Genomic DNA, 26,163 nt, shown 5'->3' on the forward strand with positions numbered 1-26,163 from the left:
TTCTTCGATTTCTTCTGTGACTTTTCTGCTGCCTTCCCAGTCTAATCTGCTGGTTCCCCCTTGCGCGCCAAACACAAATAATGGAACATCACAGGGCTCAGTTTTTGGAGCATTTTCTCTTTCTAGATTTAATCCTTTGGACCTCAATCTCTCCCATAGTTTTAAATACCATCAGTATGTTAACAATGTGCTCATTTATATTTCCAGCCTGGACCTCCTCCCTGAACACCAGTCTTACATAAAACTTCCTCCTTGACATTTCCACTTGAGAGTCTAACAGATACCCCAATTTCAACATGTCCAAAATGGAACTCATAAATTCCTGGCTCACTAAACCTACTTACCCCGCTTCTCTTGAAGCAATTCAAGACTAAAAGACGTAAGGGAAGGTATTATTTTAATTTTTAAAAAAGATAAAGTGTAAATGCAAAGCAGTACAATGACTAGTACTCATCTAGAATATTAATTCAGAAGGCATTTATAAACATGTAGGATATACCAATTAGTAATTGATGTTGAATTTTCCAAGATGAGTAAGACAAGATTCCTGCTCTGATTTCTCACATTCCATTCCCAGAAAGTGATGGAATGTAAGTTTCATACTTAGAAGTAGTTGTTTAGAGCACTCTGCTAAAAAAGATTCGGAGACTGTATGGCATCAGTGAGACAAAGCACTACAGTCAATTAGCACTATCTTTTACAGTCTGGAATTCTGGAATTCCTGAAATAGTCATCACATACTTACCATATAGTAATTACAAGAAGTATCATGGATAAGGTATGTACTGTGTGCCAGCCATCAAACACATAATTATTTCATTTAGCCTCAAAGTACTTTGAGAGGTATATAATATTAATGCCCATTTTACAAAAAAATAAATTGAGACTCAGAAAAATTGAGTCATTTGTACCAGGTCTCAGTAATTAATAGATGATGGAGTCAGAATTTGAAATCAGGTCAATCTGACTTTAAAACCTCTCCTCTTCACATGAAAAGATGATCAACGTTGCTAATTATTACAGAAATGCGAATCAAGACTACGATGGGGTATCATCTCACACCAGTCAGACTGGCCATCATGAAAAAGTCTACAAATAATAAATGCTGGAAGGGATGTGGAGAAAAGGGAACCCTCCTACGCTGTTGGTGGGAATGTAAATTGGTGCAGCCACTATGGAGGACAGTATGGAGGTTCCTTAACTAAAACAGAGTTATCAAATGATCCAGCAATCCCACTCCTGGGCATATATCTGGAGAGAACTCTAATTCAAAGAGATACACGCACCCCAATGCTCATAGCAGCACTATTTACAATAGCCAAGACATGGAAGCAACCTAAATGTCCACTGACAGATGAATGGATAAAAAAGATGTGGTATCTTTATACAATGGAATATTACTCAGCCATTAAAAAAAATGAAATAATGCCATTTGTAGCAACATGGATGGACCTAGAGATTATCATAATAAGTAAAGTAAGTCACACAAGAAAGACAAATATCATATGAAATCACTTATATGTGGAATCTAAAAAAAATGATACAAATGAACTTATTTACAAAACAGAAACAGACTCACAGGCATAGAAAACAAATTTATGGTTGCCAAAGGAGGAAGAGAGTGGGGAGGGATAAATTAGGAGTTTGGGATTAGCAGATAGAAACTACTATATATAAAATATATAAACAAGCTCCTACTGTATAGCACAGGGAACTATATTCAATATCTTATAATAAACCATAATGGAAAAGAATATATATATGAGCACACATATGTATAACTGAATCACTTTGCTGTACACCAGAAACTAACACAGCATTGTAAATCAACTATACTTCAATTAAAAAATAAATACATAAATAACCTCTCCTCTTATCCTCTGTATGAAATTGTCTGACAATGAAGGGCATCTGAAAACTAAGAAAGAAAGTAAATGAATGTCTTAGAAGAGTATATGAAAATGCTTTTACATCTTGATAAAAGAATTGTCATATGCATTACTTCTTAATGTCAGTGAGGGAAGAAAAGAAACAGTTTTAGTGGTACATTTCATGAGAATAACTAAATTAACCCTGCTCTCCAACATCTCTCTCTTATGGCTTTTAGAAGCATTGATTAAAGTGTGGACACGTTTCCAGAGATAGGTCAACATTTTGGCAGCTTGCTCCCCACCCCTCCACCGCTGCACTCAAACACAAATAAGGGAAGGAGGGAAGCAACAACTCTGTTAGCACTGGGAGGCTGTTCTGGGAGAGGGAAGACACTGATGAGCTTGTGATGCTTGAACATCTTATCCAGGGTTGAACTCCTCTTTCTGTGGTTTCCCCCTCTCTTCCTCCCACCAGCTGTCTATCACAGGAGGAAGTTAAACCCCAGAGAGGTAGTTCCTCCCTTGGGTGCATTTACAAAAGGAAGTGCTGTGACTTTGAAAATTTCTCTTCCAATGTGAGGAATCACTTTCTGTCTGCTTATACTCCTGAGACGACTACAAGATTTCACCCTGGTCCAACTCTCTAGTGAATTTCCACTGACAAATTTCTCATTATTAAAGGTCACCTATTTCACTTCGAAGCAACTTCCTATTATCTGAGCAAGTTATCATACTTTTACTTTGGATATCATTGTTCTCTCCAAAACTACATGAGATTTAGGGACACACGGAACCCAAACGGCTTCTTTCTTCTCCCTAGTTGTGTGTTGGAACTCAGCCAAAGAAGTGTCAACTTCAAATCCCAGAGCCCTTTAAAATTCCCGAGTTAGGATGTGCTTTGTCATCATTCCCATGGATGTATGTTCTGGCTTCTAAGAAGCATGCAAGGCGCAGTAACCAAGTAGAACAAAAAGAATATTTTGCTATATATAAATGAATATTTGAATGAGGGCAGTATCTATCCTACACAGGAACAATAGCTTTCTCAGGTAGAAAATACTCCATTTTTCATACTATATATTTTAAGATATTATTCATACTAGTTCATAAGACAGAATTAAGAAATATACTGCTAAAGGATGACATTGTTCTGTAGGATTTAGAAGAAGCAAAGTAATTTTGCTATTTTTCTTTAACAGTTTGCCCTAGCCTGTGGTAACTCAGAATATTTGCAAGGTGTTTTTGAGGATATTTAGCACTGTCTAGGAAAGAAGAGCAAGAAATTTGTAGGTATAGATGAGTAAAGGTTTAAAAAAACAGTCTACTTTTATTTCATGGTAAAAACAAATTCATCAAAAATGTTCAACCACATATTAAAGATAATAAAGCAAGAATTATCATATTCTAAGTTCCCATTTGATTTAATTCAATCCATGATCTTTCTTATATGGTTTTACTTATATAAAGTTTTTTTTAAGCACTGCTAAATAGTGTAGAGATGAAAAAAGTATTTGCTACTTTAAAATCTTGAAGAGTCAGACTACGGTTAATAGTTGTTATGTATTTACTATTTACAACTTCCTCTCTAAAAATACAGGTATTGCATTCCTTGTCTTAAAATGTAACCTTATACATCTGTTGTGCAGACATCTGGACATTTAGCCTAACTCATCATTTCCTTCTGTATGTCTCAAAACTGTCAGTTATTTCAGCGGAGATTCAGCCCTTGGGAGAACTGAAAAAGTTACATCCTTCTTTTGTCCAGGTTTTATAAACTCTCCTTTACCTTTTTCCCCAGGGTATCAGTAAGTATAAAACTAAGCAGTCTGAACTCCTTCTGGCTCTGGAGAAAGGAGCACAGGAGGACGAGGGGCATATGCTCCATTAACATTTGCTTCTATAGAGTAAAGAACAAAGCCTTCATCTGAAAGAACAGACATGCACGGTCCACACAGTTATAAAACAAGCACTTTTTTGGGGCAAAGGAAATACAATTTGAATATAAGAAGGAGGGAGCTTGAGTACCAATGAAGAAGATTTGTACTTTCAAAAGATAAGGATCTCACACTTCATAATTTAAGTTTTTCAATTCATCAAGGAAAAAACCATGTACTATATGACATAGCAAATAATTAAATATATTAATATTATTTCAAGTCAAGATTTTCAGTGTAAGAGAACAGAAATGCAAATATGAAAAGTTAAGAGCAAAATGCTGGAGAGTGGCATGGACATATATACACTACCAAATGTAAAATAGATAGCTAGAGGGAAGCAGCCGCATAGCACAGGGAGATCAGCTCGGTGCTTTGTGACCACCTAGAGGGGTGGGATAGGGAGGGTGGGAGGGAGACACCAGAGGGAAGAGATATGGGAACATATGTATATGTATAACTGATTCACTTTGTTACAAAGCAGAAAGTAACACACCATTGTAAAGCAATTATACTCCAATAAAGATGTTAAAAACAACAACAACAAACACAACTAAGCCCAAGCCCCTTGCCCAGAGATTCTAATTTAAGTGGTTCCGTTTCTAGTCTAGGTATGAATATGTTTTTTAAAGCTTCCAAGGTGATTCTAACGTGCAGCCACAAAGAGTATCACAACACAAGTCAATCATCTAACAAACACTGTGCTCTAGGCTTAAAAGGACAACAATATGAGTATAATATTGATTGTATGAGGAGAGAAAGAGGGTAAGCCCCGTTGTATCCTACTGGAGCTTAATTCTCCTTTTCAATAAATTTTTTGACACTTTAACAACCAAATTACTAAATTTAAATTTTCTTTCCTACCAAATATTTGAGGATTTATATATGTCAACAACAATCTAAAATAAATAGATTGGACAGATGGTGATATTAGTATATATTTTATTTAATTAAAAGTTAATTTTATTAAGAGGCTAGAGTAATAACAAAGCCAAGAGACTCAGATCAATGGCCCCCGATCAAAACATTCAGGCTGTGGCACGTCAACTCTGAGAGCTGGGCAAGTTACTTAAACAATATTTGTTTTAGTTTCCTCTTTTGTCAAAGTGCTGTGATAGAAGTCATCACCTGGTTGTTTTAATTAAATATGAAAATGTATAAGAAGCACTTAGAAACACAGAGAAAGAACTCAGTAAATGTTAGGCAGTATTAATATTATTTCATAAAGTGACAGGTTTTCAATGCCTAATAGGACGACTTGTCGTCCTATTAGGTCTGGTACTTATCTGGCCTTAATATACTCACAAATATTTTTGTTTACTATACTTAATTCAAGTGCAGGAAGATTAAAACTCTGGAGTCCCATAGGATTTAAAAATGGCAAGAAGACTTCCTGCCACCTGTAGAACATCCTACTTAGATTTAAATTTTAGTGAAGTTCAGTGCTCACCCTTCACTCACAAACTTTTGGCAAAACCACTCAGAGTGATATCTTTTAGTTCTCCCTGCTGAAGTTCTTGATCTGTGTATATGCTGAAGTATGCATTTAGAGTCACTAAAAAGATGGTGGGTACTTAGGATCTAAGGAAATATGTATCATCCTTCCAAGAAGTTCATGTTATACTGTGGCTACGTATTTCTTTACATTGCAATATTCTTATTCATCTCCATTTTCATAAAACAGTAATCAACCTCTTTTCTTGACATTAATAATTATATCTATCCTTTTTCATATCCCAGTTTTCTCCTGATCTTTATCTAGTCTAAAAAATAAGCTATGATGATAACACTGTGCCTATATAACCATTACCTAGCTTTATTCTTAAATTATATGATTGCTTGCACTGTTTCTTTTTAGTAAATTTTTTAAATTATAGATTACTGTTATAAATATGATTTATATGTAACTGCCTGCACTAAATATCTTCTACTCAAACTCATTTGCTTTCTTTGTTTTCTATCAATACTTCTGACTCATGTGGCTTTACGCTTTAAGTGCAGGTCACTCTATTCTTTAACTTTGAGTTATTTTTTCTCCTGAAGCAATATTATCACCATGATGGAGCCCTTAAAATTCAGCATAATGGAATATTTTCCCACTATATTTCAAAATTTCTAAAGAAAAAGGGAGTACTGCTAATGAAATCTAATACAATGAAATAAAATTTCTTATTGATTTAACTACCACCTGCACATCTGGTGCATTTTTCTGGGACTTGTCTGTACCGTTTGTTTAACTCATGGTATAAGCACTTCACACTAGAGGATGTATCCCCTTCAGTGCTTCAAACAGCTCGAAGGCACAGAGCTGGCACTGAACATTTGTTTTAAAAAAATGATGCAGCACAAGCTACATACTGCAAAAACCTATAGTTGTGGGGGGGTTTTTGCATTATCAAGATTTGTGTGAATTTGGAGCGGGGAAAAAATTCAAACACATACTTTAGAAATGCCCATAACACAAAATTACATTTTGGAAAGCATTCTAAGAAATACGAGGCTTCAAATTGTAAGAAAAAGGACAAAGTCAAATTACCTATTAGTGTAAGAGAAGAAAGAACAAATCTGTTTTAGTGATTTTTTTCAAGTCATTTTCTAGGTCCTGGAAAAGAGATTTCAATCTCTAAGGAAAAAACTTTTGACAAATTAATATTTAATTAAGCTGAGAAAGCAACAAAAGAAACTTTAAAGTATAGATAAAATGTATAAATTCTAATAGATTTTGTTTCTTCTAAAAGAACAAGGTAAAAACAATGATGTCTGAAGGAAAAAAGAGTATGAATAAGTTTGACCTACCAAAAAAAATTTCAAATTATATGACATTCACTTGAGGAAAGAAACAATTTTAAAAGCAAAGGATACTGTAATTTTATTATTATAGTTGACAACTATTCATTTAGGAAAAGATTGTTAATATCATGTCTGTATGAGTGGAAGCCTAAAACACAGTCTTTCAGTGTTCCCTATTGTCTATATATCTGACCTGGTGGTGAGGCTTGAAATGTTCATTTTCCAGTATAAGCACCTTATTAAACACAGAGACGATTTTGTTAAAATCGATAAATCAAAATCCACATGACCTGTTTGATATAATCAGAATTCTCTAGCTTTAGTATATATTACATAATACATTTCTACATATACCCAATGATACAAATATATAGGACATCTTTACAAGATCCTTCATGAAGTATTATTATTATCTCCAGGTAACAATAAGAAAAAATTGAGTTTGTATGAGGATAAGTAAACTTAATTATGCATTTTTTATGCAGAAGGATAATTATTTTAACAACTAATATATTTAAGTATAATTTAAGGAAAAGATGATAATTTTCATAATAATATTATATATAACAAATGAACAGAGAGACCTGACAATGTAATAGTTAAATTTTTTTTTTTTATTTAATTATGTATCAGTCTCTGCCCTAAGTGTTTCCTCAATTGCAATTCATTTAAACCTCACAATGATCTTATGTGGGTTACTCTATTGTTATTTGTGTCTTACAAATAAGGAAAAATAAGAGAAGGCATAACTTGCTCAATAGTACACAGTAAGTAGTAGAGCCAAAGTCTGACCCTAGGCAGTTTAGCTCCAGGGATCATTCCTTATAATCTACTTACAGAGGTTGTCTGTAATAGTTCTTTGTATATTTTAGATAACAGTCCATTATCAGATGTGTCTTTTGCAAATACTTTCTCCCATCTGGCTTATCTTCTCATCCTCTTGACATTGTCTTTCACAGAGCAGAAGGTTTTCATTTTAATTAAGTCCAGCTTATCAATTTTTTCATGGATCATGCCTTTGTTGTTGTACTTGAAAAGTCATCTCAACACCCAAAATCTTATAGGTTTACTCCTTTGTTACCTTCAAAGAGTTTTATCGTTTTGTTTTCTATTTAGGTCTGCGGTCCATTTTGAGTTAACTTTTGTGAACGGCTGTTAGGTCTGTATTCAGAATCATTTTTTTACATGTAGATGTCCAGTTGTTCCAGCACTATTTTTTGAAAAACTGCTTCATTGCATTGCCTTTGCTCTTTTGTTGAAGGTCAGTTGACCATAATTATGTGGATCTATTTGGGGGTCTCTAATCTGTTCCATTGATCTATTTGTCTTTCTTTTGTCAATACCACACTCTCTTGACCACTATAGCTTCATAATAAGTCTTGAAGTAGGGTAGTGTTAGTCTTCCAAATTTGTTCTTCTCTGTCAATATTTTGTTGGCTATTCTTTTCTTCTCCTTCAATTTTCTGTATTGGCTAGTCTTTTGCCTCTCCATATAAACTTTAGAATCAATTTGTCAATATCCACAAAGTAACTTGCTAAGATTTTGATTGGGAATAAATTGAATATATGGAACAAGTTGGAAAGAATTGACATCTTGAGAATATTGAGTCTTCCAATATTCTGGCTTTAAAATCTACGTTTTTCTACCACTATACTTGTTGCTTCTCCAATGGCTTTCAATAATGGTTGATTTTTAGTTATTAGTATTAATATTAATACTATTACTAGCATCATCATTTCAGGAATATGAGTTTTTTAAAATAGATCTTTATTGGAGTATAATTACTTCACAATACTGTGTTTCTATTGCACAACAAAGCGAATCAGCCACGTGCATACACATGTCCCCATATCCGCTCCCTCTTGAGCCTCCCTCCCATCCTCCCTATCCCACCCCTCTAGGTCATCGCAAAGCAACCGGCCAATCTCTCTGTGCTAAGCTGCTGCTTCCCACCAGCCAACTATTTTACATTCGGTAGTATATGTATGTCGATGCTACTCTCACTTCGCCCCAGCTTCACCCTCCCATCCCATGTCCTCAAGTCCAATTCCTATGTCTATCAGTTTATTCCTGCCCTGCAACTGGGTTCATCAGTACCATTTTTTTTTTTTTTTAGATTCCATATATGTGTGTTAACACACGGTATTTGTTTTTCTCTTTCTGACTTACTTCACTCTGTATGACAGACTAGGTCCATCCACCTCACTACAAATAACTCAGTTTTGTTTCTTTTTATGGCTGAGTAATATTCCATTGTATATATGTGCCACATCTTCTTTATCCATTCATCTGTCGATGGACATTTAGGTTGCTTCCATGTCCTGGCTATTGTAAATACTGCTGCAATGAACATTGTAATACATGTCTCTTTTCGAATTACGGTTTTCTCAGGGCATATACCCAGTAGTGGGATTGCTGGTTCATATGGTAGTTCTATTTTTAGTTTTATAAGGAACCTCCAGACTGTTTTGCATAGTGGTTGTATCAATTTACATTCCCACCAACAGTGCAGGAGGGTTCACTTTTCACCACACCAGTTCTAGCATTTATTGTTTCTATATTTTTTGATAATGGCTATTCTGATTGGGGTGAGGTGATACCTCATTGTAGCTTTGATTTGCATTGCTCTAATAATTAATGATGTTGAGCATCTTTTCATGTGTCTCTTGGCCATCTGTATGTTTTCCTTGGTGAAATGTCTATTTAGGTCTTCCACCCATTTTTTAACTGGATTGTTTGTTTTTTTGATATTGAGCTCCATGAGCTGTTTGTATATTTTGGAGATTATCCTTTGTCTGTAGTTTCATTTGCAAATATTTTCTCCCACTCTGAGAGTTGTCTTTTTGTCTTGTTTATGGTTTCCTTTGCTGTGCAAAAACTTTTAAGTTTAATTAAGTCCCATTTGTTTATTTTTGTTTTTATTTCCATTACTCTAGGAGGCGGGTCAAAAAAGATCTTGCTATGGTTTATGTCAAAGAGTGTTTTTCCTGTGTTTTCCTTTAAGAGTTTTATAGTGTCTGGTCTTACACTTAAGTCTTTAATCCATTTGGAGTTTATTTTTGTGTATGGTGTTAGGTAGCATTCTAATTTCTTTCTTTTACATGTAGCTGTCCAGTTTTCCCAGCGCCACTTATTGAAAAGGCTATCTTTTCTCCATTGTATGTTCTTGCCTCCTTTGTCGTAAATTAGGTGCCCATATGTGTGTGGGTTTATCTCTGGGCATTCTATCTTGTACCATTGATCTATATTTCTGCTTTTGTGCCAGTATCATACTCTCTTGATTACTGTAGCTTTGTGGTATAGTTTGAAGTCAGGGAGCCTGATTCCTCCAACTCCGTTTTTCTTTCTCAAGATTGCTTTGGCTATTCGGGGTCTTTCGTGTTTCCATACAAATTGTAAAATGTTTTGTTCTAGTTCTGTGATAAATGCCATTGGTAGTTTGATAGAGATTGCATCGAATCTGTAGATTGCTTTGGGTAGTATAGTCATTTTCACAATGTTGATTCTTCCAATCCAAGAACATGGTATATTTCTCCATCTGTTTATGTCATCACTGATTTCTTTCATCAATGTTTTATAGTTTTGTAAGTATAAGTCTTTTGCCTCCTTAGGCAGGTTTATTCCTAGGTATTTTATTCTTTTTGTTGCAATGGTAAATGGGAGTGTTTCTTTAATTTCTCTTTCTGACTTTTCCTTGTTGGTGTATAGGAATGCCAGAGATTTCTGTGTATTAATTTTGTATCCTGCAACCTTACCAAATTCATTGATTAGTTCCAATAGTTTTCTGGTGGCAACTTTAGGCTTTTCTATGTATAGTATCATGTCATCAGCAAACAGTGACAGTTTTACTTCTTCTTTTCCAATTTGTATTCCTTTTATTTCTTTTTCTTCTCTGATTGCTGTGGCTAGGACTTCCAAAACTATGTTGAATATGAGTGGCGAGAGTGGACATCCTTGTCTTATTCCTGATGTTAGTGGAAGTGCTTTTAGTTTTTCACCATTAGGTATGATGCTTGCTGTGGGTTTGTCATATATGGCCTTTATTATGTTGAGGTATGCCTATTTTCTGGAGAGTTTTTATCATAAGTGCGTGTTGAATTTTGTCAAAAGCTCTTTCTGCATCTATTGAGATGATCATACGGTTTTGATTCCTTAATTTGTTAATGTGGTGTATCACACTGATTGATTTGTGTAAATTGAAGAATTCTTGCATCCCTGGGATAAATCCCACTTGATCATGGTGTATGATCCTTTTAATGTGCTGTTGGATTCCGTTTGCTAGTATTTTGTTCAGGATTTTTGCATCTATGTTCATCGGTGATATAGGTCTATAATTTTCTTTTTTTTGTGATATATTTTCCTGGTTTTGGTATCAGGGTGAAGGTGGCTTCACAGAATGAATATGGGAGTGTATCTCCCTCTGCATTTTTTGGAAGAGTTTGAGAAGGATAGGTGTTAGCTCTTCTCTAATGATTGAATTCGCCTCTGATGCCATCATCCTGGACTTTTGTTTGTTGGAAGATTTTTAATTATGGTTTCAATTTCATTACCTGTGATAGGTCTGTTTATATTTTCTAATTCTTCCTGGTTCAGTCTTGGAAAATTGTCACTTTCCAAGAATCTGTCCATTTCTTCGTGGTTGTCCATTTTATTGGCATATAGTTGTTTGTAGTAGTCTCTTATAATCTTTTGTATTTCTGCAGTGTCAGTTGTGATTGCTCCTTTTTCATTTCTAATTTTATTGATTTGCATCCTCTCCTTTTTTTTCTTGATGAATCTGGCTAAGGATTTATCAATTTTTTTTACCTTCTCAAATAACAAACTTTTAGTTTTATTGATCTTTGCTATTGTTTTCTTCATTTCCATTTCATTTATTTCTGCTCTGATCTTTATTATTTCTTTCCTTCTTCTGACTTTGGGTTTTCTTTGTTCTTATTTCTCTGGCTGTTTTAGGTGTAGGGTTAGATAGTTTATTTGAGATTTTTCTTGGTTTTTGAGGTGAGATTGAATTGCTATAAACTTCCCTCTTAGAACTGTTTTTGCTGCGTCCCATAGGTTTTGGGTCTCCGTGTTTACATTGTTATTTGTTTCTATGTATCTTTTTATTTCTTCTTTGATTTCTTCAGTGTTCTCTTGCTTATTTAATAGTGCACTGTTTAGCCTCCACGTATTTGTGTTTTTTACAGTTTTTTTCCTGTAATTGATTTCCAATCTCATAGCGTTGTGGTCAGAAAAGATGCTTAATATGATTTCAATTTTCTTAAATTTTCCAAGGTTTGATTTGTTATGCAAGATGTGCTCTATCCTGGAGAATGTTCCATGAGCACTTGAGAAGAAAGTGTATTCTGTCACTTTTGGGTGGAATGTTCTATAAATATCAATTAGATCTATCTGGTCTATTGTGCCATTTAAAGGTTGTGTTTCCTTATTTATCTTCTGCTTGGATGATCTGTCCATTGGTGTAAGTGGGGTGTTAAAGTTCCCTACTATTATTGTGTTACTGTCGATTTCTCCTTTCATGGCTGTTAGCATTTGCCCTATGCATTGAGGTTCTCCTACGTTGGGTGCATAAACATTTATAATTGTTATATCTTTTTCTTGGATTGATCCCTTGATCATTATGTAGTGTCCTTCCTTATCTCCTGTAACAATTTTTACTTGAAAGTCGATTTTATCTGATATGAGAATTGCTACTCCAGCTTCCTTTTGATTTCCATTGGCATGGAATATCTTTTTCCATCCCTTCATTTTCAATCTGCATGTGTCCCTAGGTCTGAAGTGGGTCCCTTGTAGACAGCATATATATGGGTCTTGTTTTTGTATCCATTCAGCCAGTCTGTGTCTTTTGGTTGGGGCATTTAATCCATTTACATTCAACGTTATTATCAATATGTATGTTCCTATTACCATTTTCTTCATTGTTTTGGGTTTGGTTTTGTGGGTCTTTTTCTTCTCTTGTGTTTCCCACTTCGGAAAGTTTCTTTAGCATTTGTTGTAAAGCTGGTTTGGTGGTGCTGAATTCTCTTAGCTTTTGTTTTTCTGAAAAGCTTTTGACTTTTCCATTGAATTTGAATGAGATCCTTGCTGGGTAGAGTAATCTTGGTTGTAGGTTTTTCTCTTTCATCACTTTAAGTATATCCTGCCACTCCCTTCTGGCCTGCAGAGTTTCCACAGAAAAATCAGCTGATACCCTATGGGGATTCCTTTGTATGTTATTTTTTGTTTTTCCCTTGCTGCTTTTAATATTTTTTCTTTGAATTTAATTTTTGTTTGTTTGATTAATATGTGTCTTGGTGTGTCTTTCCTAGGGTTTATCCTGTATTGGACTCTCTGTGCTTCCTAGACTTGGGTGACTATTCCTTTTCCCGTGTTAGGGAAGTTTTCAACTATAATCTCTTCAAATATTTTCTCAGACCCTTTCTTTTTCTCTTCTTCTGGGACCCCTATAATTCGAATGTTGGTGTGTTTAGTGTTGTCCCAGAGGTCTCTGAGATTGTATTCAATTCTTTTCAGTCTATTTTTCTTTATTCTGTTCCTCGGCACTTATTTCCATCATTTTGTCTTCCAGCTCACTTATTCGTTCTTCTGCCTCAGTTATTCTGTTATTGATTCCTTCTACTGTATTTTTCATTTCAGTTATTATGTTGTTCACCTCTGTTTGTTTGTTCTTTAGTTCTTCTAGATCACTGTTAAACATTTCTCGTATTTTCTTAACCCATGCCTCCATTCTATTTCTGAGATTCTGGATCATCTTCACTATCATTACTCTGAATTCTTTTTCAGGTAGATTGCCTATTTCCTCTTCATTTATTTGGTCTTGTAGGTTTTTACCTTGCTCCTTCATCTGTGACACATTTTTTTGCCGTCTCATTTTTCTTTTTTTTTTTTTTTATGAATGGGATTGTGTTCCTGTCTTACTGGTTGTTTGGCCTGAGGCTTCCACACTGAGGTTTGTAGGCTATTGTGTAGAGTTGGGTTTGGTGCTGAGATGAGGAATGCCGTGAGACCTCACTCCAATGAATATTTCCTGGGGTCTGAAGGAATATGAGTTTTTAACATAATTCCATTTGGTTTTTATGTAACCACTTTGAGAAAGGTTAATCAGCATATTCAGAAGTTTGGAAATTTAAGAACTAATGCCCATGAGAAGGACAAAGTTTCTTTTGTGAATTTTAAGAATTCACTCCAAAATCATCTTTGCACTTCCCCTATCATTATTGTAGTTAATTGTTAATGTCTTTTACCCTTAATAAAATGAACAACTGGTGTTCAGATATGTTATTATCCAAGCTACCTCTGATGCCTAATATAGGGTTCATATAAGATAGATGGTTATTAAATATTTGTTGCAAGTTAATGCATGAATGAGTGGATGCATGAATGAAAAGATTATAATCATAGAAAGAAGTCTCTAAATTAGTTAATGATTCTTGCTGGAATTTTCACTTAGAGTATTTTCCTAGTACTTCACCATGCTTAGTCTCTTTTATTGTATATTTTAATATTATGACACTAAATTCAGTCACAATTACACTTGTTTAATAACTGAAAGAGGATAGATTCCACTTGATTTGGCCTTTTGTGGTCTGAAATGGCTTTGCTCAAAGATCTTATTTGCTAATGCATCATATGCCTTTAGTAACAGAAACTTTTTCAAATTCTCCTTTTGAGCAAAAATATTTGGCACAAAAGAGACAAATTTGCGTGGAAACACAAAAAACCCTGAACAGCCAAAACAATATTAAGAAAGAAGAACAAAGCTGGAGGTATCACACACCATGATTTCAAACTACACTACAAAGGTACAGTCATCTAAACAGTATGGTACTGGCACAAAAAGAGATACACAGATCAATGGAAGAGAATAGAGATCCCACAAACGAACCCACACTTATATGGGCAATTAGTCTACAACAAAGAAGGCAAGATTATACAATGGGGAAAAGATAGCCTCTTCAATAGATGGTGCTGGAAAAAATGGACAGCTATATGCAGAAGAATCAAACTGAACTACTCTCACACACCATGCACAAAAATAAATTCCAAATGGATTACAGACTTAAATGTAAGACCTGAAACCATAAAAATTCTAGAAAATATACGCAATACTATCTTTGACATCAGTCTTAGTAAAAAAATTTTTTGAATGTGTCTCCTCAGTCAAGGGAAACAAAAACAAAAATAAATAAATGGGACTACATCCAACTAAAAAGCTTTTGCACAGCAGAAGAAACTATCAACAAAATGAAAAGGCCACCAATGAATGGAAGAAGATATTTACAAATGATATATTTGATAAGGTGTTAATATCCAAAATACACAAAGAAGTCATAGAAACTCAACATCAAAAAAACAAGCAAACTGATTTTAAAATTGGCAGAATATTGTAATAAACATTTTCCAGAGAAGACATATAGATGTTCAACAGGGACATGAAAAGATGTTCAACATCACTAATCATTAGGAAAATGCAAATCAAAACCACAATGAGATATCATCTCATACCAGTCAGAATGCCTATTATCAAAAATACAACAAATAATGAGTGTTATCTAAGATGTGAAAAAAGAGGAACCCTTGTGCATGGTTGGCGGGAATGTAAATTGGTACAGCCAATATGGAAAACAACATGGAGATTCCTCAAAAAATTAAAAATAAAACTACCATACAATCCAGCAATTCCACACCTGGGTTCTTATCCGAAGAAAACAAAAACAGTACTTAGAAAAGATATATGCATCCCTATGTTCATTGCAACATAATTTACAATAGCCAAGAAATGGAAGAAACTTAAACACTCATCAACAGATGAATGGATAAAGAAGAGGTGGTATATATGTACACAATGGAATATTACTCAGCCATAAAAAAACAAATGAAATCTTGCAATTTGTGACAACATGGATGGACCTAAAAGGTATTATGCTAAGTGAAATAAGTCAGACAGAGAAAGACAAATACTGTATTATTTCACTTATATGTGGAATCTAAAAAAAACAAAACAAATGAACAAACATAACAAATAGAAACAGAGTCATAGACACAGAGAACAAACAGGTGGTTGTGAGGGATGGGGGGTGGGTGGGGAGGAAAGAAGTAGGTGAAGGAGATTTAGAGGTACAAACTTCCAGATTCATATAAATGAGCCATGGGTATGAAATGTACGGGTGGGGAATATAATCTATAACTATGTTATATATTTGCACAGTGAGATATCATTTTTTCCAACTAGCTTTCCATCAACAGTCAAAAGTCTTTGAACTTATGAGTAAGCGTCATAGCCTGAAAGTGGTGATGTTTTTTCCAGAAGGTTTTCAGATTTTTTAATGCCTGCCTTTACTGGATTTGGTTCAAAATTTTCTAATGGGAAGCATACTTTAAACAGCCTTGATTCCATGTTTTTAATATATTATTTTACTTTATTGCTATTCCCTGAGAGCACTTACAATCAGCATATTTTTTAAAGTTTTATATTTGGTAATATTCTGTTGGTTCTTTGTTTCCTGTTATAATGGGCTTTCAAATATTAAGCAAATTTGCAGATTTTCCAATCAAACACATCTGTATAGGACTGTATGATATTAGAAGGTTCCTGAAATTAAGTAATAGAATGTAAATGCTTTCTGCATTACCCATTTGCTGCATAGAAAGTGAGGAAAATTGCCAATGGGTTTATTTTAGGGAGAAAACTACTATTTTGAAATAAAATACCAAGTTTACCACATCAACCCTATTTTATTCTTAATCATGTTCAATTTGGGAGTATCCTCTTACATTTATACATAAGGAACTGACCTATTATTTTCAAAGACAAAGGTTATCACACACAAAATAAATAACTTTTTCTAGTTTATCTGTTCACTCCAAATTTTTTAATGAATTAACACTTTTTATACTTTCATTAAATGTACATGTTTAAAGTGCTTAACAAAATAATGCCATGTTTAAAGTTTAACTGCCTTAAGCATAACGCTGTCCATGCTACTCCTATTTCCTTCATCCTTGCCTGGGAAGGATATTTGGTCACACATACTCCTACACACATAGCTCAGTTACTCACCCCGATCTCAGAGCTCTTCTTTCCATCTCCCATCTATTTTTTGTTATTATTCCAGGTTTCTTCCTCTTCCTTCCTTCCTCCCCACCCACTCAACCCAACTACCCACTGAAATCCTGAGCTCTGCTCTTCAGTAGTTTTTCCAAATTAGCACTTTCCTCCGTTTCCCTTCAGCAATATTTTGCATGCCTAATTCCTCCTTAGAGACCACTTGTTCATCTTAGCTCTACAATCGTTCTCCAATTTCTGCTTATCCCAAGAGAGATTTAGACAGCTCCATGCTCTTCCATTTTCCATTCCATAACAAAACATTTCTTTGGAAGGTGTGGCCAAGAATCCCCAAAAGCAAGTTCAGTGAACCAGTACCGTAAGAAGGCTTTGTAGCAGATGAGAAATTCTGCAAAGCTGTGGTCACACTAAAGTGCATTATGGCTAATGCCTAGCTGATTGCATTTTCATTTGTAAATATGGCAATACTGCCAAGAACATGAATCAGGCTTACATATGACAGCAGGTTACCTAGGATTCCATGCTGTTACAAAGCTCTTCTGAAAGACCCTTGATAATTGGGGTGTGAAGTGATGCTATAGTCAGCACTTTCTAAATGGTTTTAAAAATAAATTAGATACAAGGGGTGTGAAAAATGTACCTCTAGTAATTTCACTTTTTTTCAACAATGACTTCAGATTGTTTCCATTTAAAATTACAAACTGAAACTTTCATTATTAATCTTTAGATGCTGTAAAAATAAACTAAGTTATTCATTTAGTCACTCGTTCAATCAATATTTACTGAATACCAACGATGAGGTAAACACAGTTCAACATAAGCTGAGTATCAATAAAGCCTTGGTTTGCAACTTACCATGAGCCATACGATGAAACCAGTAGTAACCAAAGTCAACTCCCAAGAAAGTTAAATACCAAGTCCATGGAGAATCCCAAGGCAAACTGATGAGCCTGTAGTTCTCCCAGATATAAATGTAACTGGTCAGTTCAATGCTCCTGAAAAACAAACTGGAAAGATAAAATGTATAAGCGATGACTATACTATATTTTAGATGCAAAATTATGCTAAAACATTTTAGATAATATTTAAAAATTAATATGTTCATACATAAAAATAAAATCCTTTCCCCCTTTCTCTTGGTTTCTTACTGCTCTATCATACCTTTGAAGAGGCTCAATTTCCTTGGTATCAAAATGATTTACATGATGTTTTCTTTTGTTTCATAGGTATCATGGATGCCAACTATTCCCCTATTTCATGGAATTTAGGAAGTTCCCTTTATATGTCCCTTAAAAATACTTTTCATGGAAACCATATAACATAAAAATGACAAAACTATGACTTATTTTCCGTGACTGTCATTTCTAAATCTTAGTAAAGAACACAAGAAGGGTGCTTTTTAAAGGAAATGTAAAAAGTAGAAAATTATAAATAGCATATTTTTTAAAGGGACTGCAAAATGACTACTGCCTTAAAATATATTAATCCCATAAAGTTTGCCTTTAGATTAAAGTTGCTTCTGACTAACTCTATTCTCTCTCTTCCTGTCTAGTCCCTCCTCTCTTTCACACACACACTCTATGTTTTCTAGATATTATTCTTAAGACTACAAATTGGATTCTCATAGCATATCAGTATTTCTTATGGTAATATAAACTATGGATCTCAAAATATAAGGGAATAATTTTTCCCTAGAAATAAACAATTGTTTTTAAAACCCAGACAGCATATCTCTTACCACATATTCTACCAAGCTTCTGTAAATTCTTATTTAAAGAAATTTCAAAAATATACATAATATACTTCAATTTATAAAGAGTAGTATTTTCCTTTAAATTTCCTGTGATCCAAATTTAGGATCAGACTCAAGATAATCATTCCTTTTATCACTTTTATAGATATGATTGAACTGACTTTTTCATTAATATTTATCACTCATATGTAAAATGAATTATTCTACCTAATAAAGATTTATTTATAAACCATGAACAAGTGAGAAATTTCTGAAATATTCTAATTTTAAATAAAAGTCAAAGAAGCAGCTCATTAGTTTATTGTTAAAATTCATTATTTTACTAGTATTTCCCTTTACATAGTCAGCGCCTATGAATTAGCATGTTACTGGTTTTGTTGGAGACCCAGATGTTTACTTTTAATCTAATGTTGACATTAGTTATGATATGACTTTAACTGTGATTTAATAACTTTAAAATTGTCTCACATTTTGAATCCTTCAAGTAATTATTTAATCAGTAACATAAAACACTAGGCTTCTTCACAACAGCATTAATATAAATAACTAATAGAAATGCCAAATGGCTACACTTTGAAAAAGGATTACACATCACCAGATCTTAAAACTCAGTTTTCAATTTAAGATTACTCTAGGTTTGTAAATTGGTCCCCATACACGGGGGGTAAGAAGAAACTAAAGAAAGAGACAGAACACTCCAGACTGGGAAGTGGCAGTTTTAACAAACAAGGAACTTAGAGAGGTTTGTCTTCGGTGGCTGCAAGACATGTAAATCTCCATACTCTCACTCCAGAATGTTAAAATTTTCTAGAAAGGTCTTAACTGGGTTCAAGTCACTTATTCAGTCCAGATGGTCTCAACAACACCTTACTCTCTCAAGGCTGCATCCTTGAAACAGCTGTTAGCATGGGATTGTAGGTGTAACTTACATTCCATGGACAGGGGAGAGAGTAAGGGAAAGGGGAAGGGTAAGTGAAGTCCAGCTTATAGGTCAACCAGGGTCGCATCCTCTCCATGACCTCCTTGAACAATTATATGGTTGGAAAGAGCAATTTTGTCCTTAAGGTGTGAGTCCTTGATCCAAGGAGACTACCTACCCCAGCACCCCTGTCACAACTCAGGCAATGCCCTGGATACTCCAGAATCCCCTGTCAAGTGGCCCTGAGGCTGCTTTCAGTACTGCATGGGCCTCTTTCCTGGTCCAGGCCATCCAGAGGGTCCACCTATGCAGGTGTGTAAAGTCCTCAACATGACAAGGTAGACAAAAGTGGCTTCTTTGGATGTGTAGACAGAGCTGGGACAAAGCAGACTGGGGTGTGCACACACAGGGTGTGTGAGGTCCCTCATGAGACAGGACAGGCCATGGGCCAGGGGCTCTCACACTGTTCTGGAACTCTGAGGAATCCAAGAACTTGAAATTTGAAATGTGTCTTCCAATTTGTCATCCAGGTTATTTATCAGGGTAGGGGGAATAGAACGAATTTTATTTTAAAGCATGTTAGCTTGGTTGGTAATTCTTATACATCTAGACTAAGGCTTCTGAACAGTGTCATTATTGACATTTGGACAAGATAATTCTTTGTTGTAGGGGTCTGTCCTGTGAAAACTATTACCCAAATTATGAAACCTTATAATTGCTCCTTAATACTCATTAGTAGAGGATTAACCACATAAAATTCAAGTTTAGGGAAAACAAATGGTGAATAATATCAATTTTATATGGTCTAACTCTAATTTTTCTAAAACAAGAATTCTAAAGTGTGACACTGTTGCTATTTTGGGCCAGATGATTCTTTGCTGTGGGGGCCTATCCTGGGCATTGTAGGAGTTTAGCAGCATCCCTGGCCTCTGCCCACTAGATGCCAGTTAGCACAGCCCTCCACCCCCAGGTGTGGACAACAAAATGTCCAAATGTCTCCCGGGGGCAAAACTGCCCCAGTTGATAACCCTAAAAAAGACTGATCTAGAAAGAAAACATTAAAAACTTAGGAAAATGGAATAGAAAGTTTAAATAATCTACAGGTTTTTTTTTATCCGCTTTACTACATGGTGTCAAAGCAGGTCAATTCATGGATTCATTCAATCATTCAAAAATTCATAGTAAGTGCCTACTAGGTGCCAGGCACAGCACAAGAAAGGGAGGACCACATTGGTGAAGAGGGCAAATACAGGCCACCTGCCTCATCAATGTCCCACCAGTTCAGTATCTCTTTTTAAAAGTTGCTGTCTTTCTTGTCAGTTTTCTAGTGACAATTGAAATAGGCTTTCAGATACCAAAACTTCAATAATAGAAAAGGGTCCCTGGAAAAACTTCCATGTGTAAAACAAAAGAACCTGAATGTAATTGAAATACTTTATTTCCTGTACAGGTGCCAGGTCTTGAGCAGACACCCAATTTATTATTCTGTCAACTTACTTATTAGGGTTGACACAAATCGAGCTGAAATATGCCTGACTACTACAGTCCAAGGCTTTTTCTTTTTTTTTTTTCACACCTTAGCACGAAGCCAAACTTTCCTCAAGGTGAAGGGAAAGAGCGGAGAAGCTGTGGGAATTGAATTCCCGGTTCTCTATCAGCAAGATGAATATGATCCTCTTCCATCATAAATGGGAAAAAACAGCTATGGAGTGCCCACAACTAAAAACAATTCGGCAAGAGATACACCTGGGAAATGATTATCAAGCTCTGGAAAGCCCTTGATTGCAGGAAATAGCACCTATATTTTCAAAAATGTTCCCACCAGACCTTGAATCATAAAACTAACCCTCTTCCTCTTTCTCTTCCCAATTCCTTCATTCTCTCCCAGCCCCCAATCCCAGCATATGACTCTGCACTCTGGAATTCAAACGATAACTCTAACCCCTTTCCTGTGGAAAGAGACATATGTAATATGCATATATAGTGAGCTTACTTTATCATGTGGAGATGGAAATTAGGTAGCACAGGGGCTTTGAATAACCAAATGCTAGATTCCTTTTATTCATTAAGTTTGAATGCAAGACCGAGAAAATAATCTAAATATAAGGAGGCATTAGACTCCTCTAATTAACAACCTGTATGTGTAGAGACTCCCCTCCCATTTTGTCCTATATTCTTTATAAATACCCCCCAAATAGCTAATTCTCTTGGGTCTGAAGTATATCTTCTGGCAAATGAATGACAGTTAATTTTTCATGTGTTTTATGTAACCTTTTCTGTCCACACTAGAAATTTGTCCTGTCAGACTGGTGGTTGCCAAGGGGCAGGGGGTTGGGGGAGGGATGGAGCGGGAGATTGGGGTTAGCAGATGTGAGCTTTTATATATAGAATGGACAAACAACAAGGTCCTAATGCATAGCACAGAGAACTATATTCAATATCCTATGATAAAGGAAAAGAATATTTTAAAAAAGAATGTATATATGTGCGTGTGTGTGTGTGTATATATATGTATAACTGAATCACTTTGCTGTACAGCAGTAATTAACACAACACCGTAAATCAACTACACTTCAATAAAACTAAAATCTGTCCTGTCAATGTTTAGTGACTGTGAAATCTGGTAAGATACCAAAATAGTATTCCAGTACTGATGCTGGATTTTTAAAAATATAAAGTTACTTTATAATGTTGAAATTGTTCAATAATCAATAAATGATAATAAATATTATTTGAGGATTGAGAATTACAAAGCTAATTTGTTATCAAAGTCCTCTGAGTTTGAATGTTCCCATCATCAAAAGTAGAGAAAGGTAACACTGGACAGGTCGTTCACCATCTCACTATCTCCCAGCTAATTTGACATGAGAGCATTAGGCTGAATGGACCCTAAAATTATCCAGCTCTCAAATACTCTCATGCTCTAATCATTAATCAAGCAAATGAAATTTGATGTAAGGCTCTCATTGCAAACTGTTAAAATTTCAAAGCAACTTTCAGAGTAAGTTGAATTACGTACTCAGTGTTCACAGACATCTGCCAACTTGTACGATTTTAAAACTGTCATTAGAGAAATTTGGCCAGATTATGCAAAATTGAAAAAAATAAATTAGACTTTTTATTTCTAACAATCTTGTCATAAATTAGAAAATAAACCAATATTTAAATGAGATCACTTGAAATGCCCTTACAAGTTTCACGAAGTTATAAATAAATTAGTATATATATAACTATATGTTATATATATAACTATATATATATATTGATTTTTCTGAGAAATTGTGTTGTTTATTTCAAAATCTCTTATACCTGGCCCAGGAACTTGCACTCTCTATCTGTAAAGCTACTGCCACTTTTGCTCCATCTAGTGGAATATTGATTTTTGCTCAGTAATAACAAAATACATAACACAAGCTCTACCTTCTGCAGGCAGACATTTGTACTACTATTTCCTACTGTCAAATGACATTTATGAAACAATCATTTAATTTAATTTCTTTTTAAAACAACCACAAAACCATAGACTTTTGTAAACACAATGTGGTGGATTTGGAAGAAGTAAATGTGCTACATTTTTTACTTTGCAAGAAGTAAATTACTTCAAGTAATTCAATTACTCTACTGAATAAGCACGCAAAGCCAGACTAATAAGTGCAAGGAAGCTTGCATTCATTTGGGAAGGATAGTCTAAGAGCTAGCTCTGAAGTCACACCATTAAAAACAAAGTCTATTTATAAGGTTTCTAAGGTAAAAGTTAAGGGGACATGTAAAAGTTAAGGGGGCATTCTTCTCTAGCAAAAATAATTAACAAACCAGCAGATTTTTTGGATATATTTTGTTCGCATAGGGTGTTCATTTCATAATTTTCTAAGTTAATAAAACGATATTAATATTCATAATAAAATACCATTATTAACATTACATAAATGAATTTATCTCTTACTTAAGACAATGAATAACTGTTGACTAAAGTCATCATCCCAAATGACAGGTACTTGTTTGTCAGAAGTCCACGTTGCCAAAAACAGTATTGCCTCTGCTACTAAAGTCTAGCGTAAAAATGCAGTACACAATTTTCCTTTATTCTCTAGTCCCACCCCAAGGAGTTAAAAGTATCTCAAAGAAGTTTAATTTCCTCCTCTTTAAATTTTTTTTTTTTTTTTTGATGAATTGAAACTTTCTTGTCAGGAGTGGAAAATTCCATGGCAGCCATGGCCAGTAAAACTGTAGATACCTTTGGTCCAACATTGCAGACCTAGCTCCATAGTAAAAATTGGCAGTGACCCATGTGTATTAAAAGCAGAGTGTCCCCAACTCATCTGAAAATTTACCTACTTAAATTATCCCTCCAACCTATTGCAATTTGATTTATAATCTGCTGTTTCAACAGAATAAATGAACCCATTAAAAACAAACATACTGTAGATATTTGTATCGGGAATAAAATTTCTCTGGGGAGGATGCAATTTATGGAAGCAGAAACACTGGAAGGAAGTAACAAATTGAAGTCCCGATTTTCTAATGAAGGATTGGAAATTGAGTTCTGCTTCAACAAGCAAGAAAAAAAAAGACGTAATTATTTTTCACTCATTAGCATTTCAGTCAGTAGCAGGATATTTCACAAGTTTCAGATAGATTTTAAAAAATTGATTTAGTCAATATTTTGTTAAGTCTAATTTTTTATAGTCACAAATGCAAGTAATTGATAGAAAGGCAGATTATCCGCATATGATACACTGCATTTAACTACGATAAATACACATATCTGTCTATAATTTCAGGACTAGATTCTGACTAGGAAGTCTGCCTACTGGATTCCAGAAGAGCAAAACAGATGCAGGTCTGCCCAGAATCTGGTTCTTAGGACAGATGGACTTTTATTACATATCATGGTCTGTCCGACAGGCTTGTAAACAAGGTACAGCTTGTCTACGATGAATATTTTCCCTTACATAAAGATTTGAAAAGATACACATATATCTTTTCCATCAATATGGTAAGTATGCTACCAATCTTCAAGGTACTTTGACTTTTATGTAATAACGAAATTGAGATCCTCAAATAAACATTGTTTTTCCTCAAAGTCTCCACACAGCATTTCCATTACATGAATGGCAAAGTGGAAAAACATGTTCATGGCTGCGCTTTGATTTCCCCAACTCCTTTTTTCAGAGGCCACATGCCTATTTCAAATTATTATCCAAAGTATAATTCCTCACAAAGGGATTAACAAATGGTATATTACCATTTTTCTTACAATCATGTATTTTAAGGACGTGGCAAGCCCCTGTTGTTGGTATAGAAAGTGAAATTAGTCCCTCAGAGAGGGTATGATCAATGCCGTGTTAATCTAACCTTCAGCTGTTAATGATTTGCAGGAGGATTCCCCTTGATGCTGTGGCTTCAACTGAAATATTGTTCTAAGAGTTTCTGTCAAGTCCCCCTTCTCGTCTTGTGCTGAAAGGGGATTGAGGGGAGTGCATTCTGAGGATCAGCTTTCCTTCTCTGCTTATATCTATGAATTTTTTTAATAGCAACAAAGTAAATGAAAATATTTTAAAATTTTATTTTCAAATAATTTGCTCTGCCGAGATCTTTCAGATAAGACAGTGAAAGATAAAATTCTTTATAAAACTTACAAAGTTATCCACATTTCATAATTTAGGATTGTGAACAAAAAAGAAGCAAGATGCTGTTCTCATTCAAAATACAACTATAGAAAAATATGCTCCAAATTCAAGTTCACAACCTTTTCCCTTTCTTTCAAAGGGCACCAGAGTTCACAGCTTGTGTTAGCTTAAGGAGTGTTATGAGTAGTGGGATGTGAAGAAAAGGAACTGCAGGCTTATCCCTGAAGGACTGGTTTGTTTTGGTTTCTCTCTCTCTCTCTCTCTCTCTCCCCCGCCATTTCCCTTATATTTGGGGGTTTCTTTTTTAGCAGAAATATGTTTACTCATTGGGTCTCCTGTTAGAACTCTGTACCTTTTTTTTCCTTTTAATCACAATGTTGAACAGAAATAGAGTACTGAGGATACAGTTTGTATTTCTAGTTGTTACAATATTATAAGAGAAGAATCTAATCTCACTTGTGACCAAAGTCAAACTTAAAAAAGTAAAAGAAATGCTGAAGCATTCATTCAACTTGATGTCTCCCTGAGTTCTTAATAAATTCATTCCAGCTCAACAAAATATGTGATCCATAATTGTACCTGCAGGGCACTTCTCAGTTATCAAGTTATTTTGACAGTTCATCAACCGTCCAATTTCCATAAACCTATACACTTAACTTTCTCAGAGTGAATTATTGTAACCAACTGGGTATTTTTCAATAACCAAATATACATGTCCCTTGAGTATGTTGAACGTATTTCTTGTTCAGTTCTGTTCAAGGGAGACATGAAATAGAGGAAATTATGGGTAGTTGTAAACTCTTAATTAGAGTATTCTGGAAATTAACTGAGAATAATTTGAGATATTATTCTCTGATTCTGACAGGAATGTGCAACCATATGAGTAGTTTTTTAGAGACTCTTTTATGATGATTATTACTATTATTATTTTATAACTATTATCCTATCTTTTTCATAGTAACATTTATGAAAAATATTTTACCTTTAGGTTTACTTTCTATCTAAACAATTTGATGCAATTATATGAAATTATTTTACCTTTTCTCAGATATCATTAAGTTTTCATTTTATTTTTTAAAAATCCACCTTGGTTTCCCACTGGGCGGTTCATACAAACATTCCAAAGCAATGAGCACTGGTTAGAAGTAAAGCTCTTAAAACAGTAAAAGAAGCAATGGGTGGGAAGCAGGAATGAGAAC

The 26,163-nt window shown here is 34.7% G+C and overlaps 1 protein-coding gene across 1 annotated transcript in view; it reads right to left on the reverse strand.

The window, feature by feature from the left end:
• AGMO (alkylglycerol monooxygenase) overlaps positions 1-26,163 on the reverse strand; it is a 381,378-nt gene that overhangs the window by 309,383 nt on the left and 45,832 nt on the right. Inside the window, exon 5 of the mRNA XM_036863969.1 lies at positions 17,518-17,669. Coding sequence (XP_036719864.1) covers positions 17,518-17,669 — 152 coding nt within the window. The remainder of the gene's footprint in view (positions 1-17,517; positions 17,670-26,163) is intronic.

The sequence above is a fragment of the Balaenoptera musculus genome, chromosome 9 (genome assembly GCF_009873245.2).
Source record: "Balaenoptera musculus isolate JJ_BM4_2016_0621 chromosome 9, mBalMus1.pri.v3, whole genome shotgun sequence".
In the NCBI taxonomy this organism is placed as follows: domain Eukaryota; kingdom Metazoa; phylum Chordata; class Mammalia; order Artiodactyla; family Balaenopteridae; genus Balaenoptera; species Balaenoptera musculus.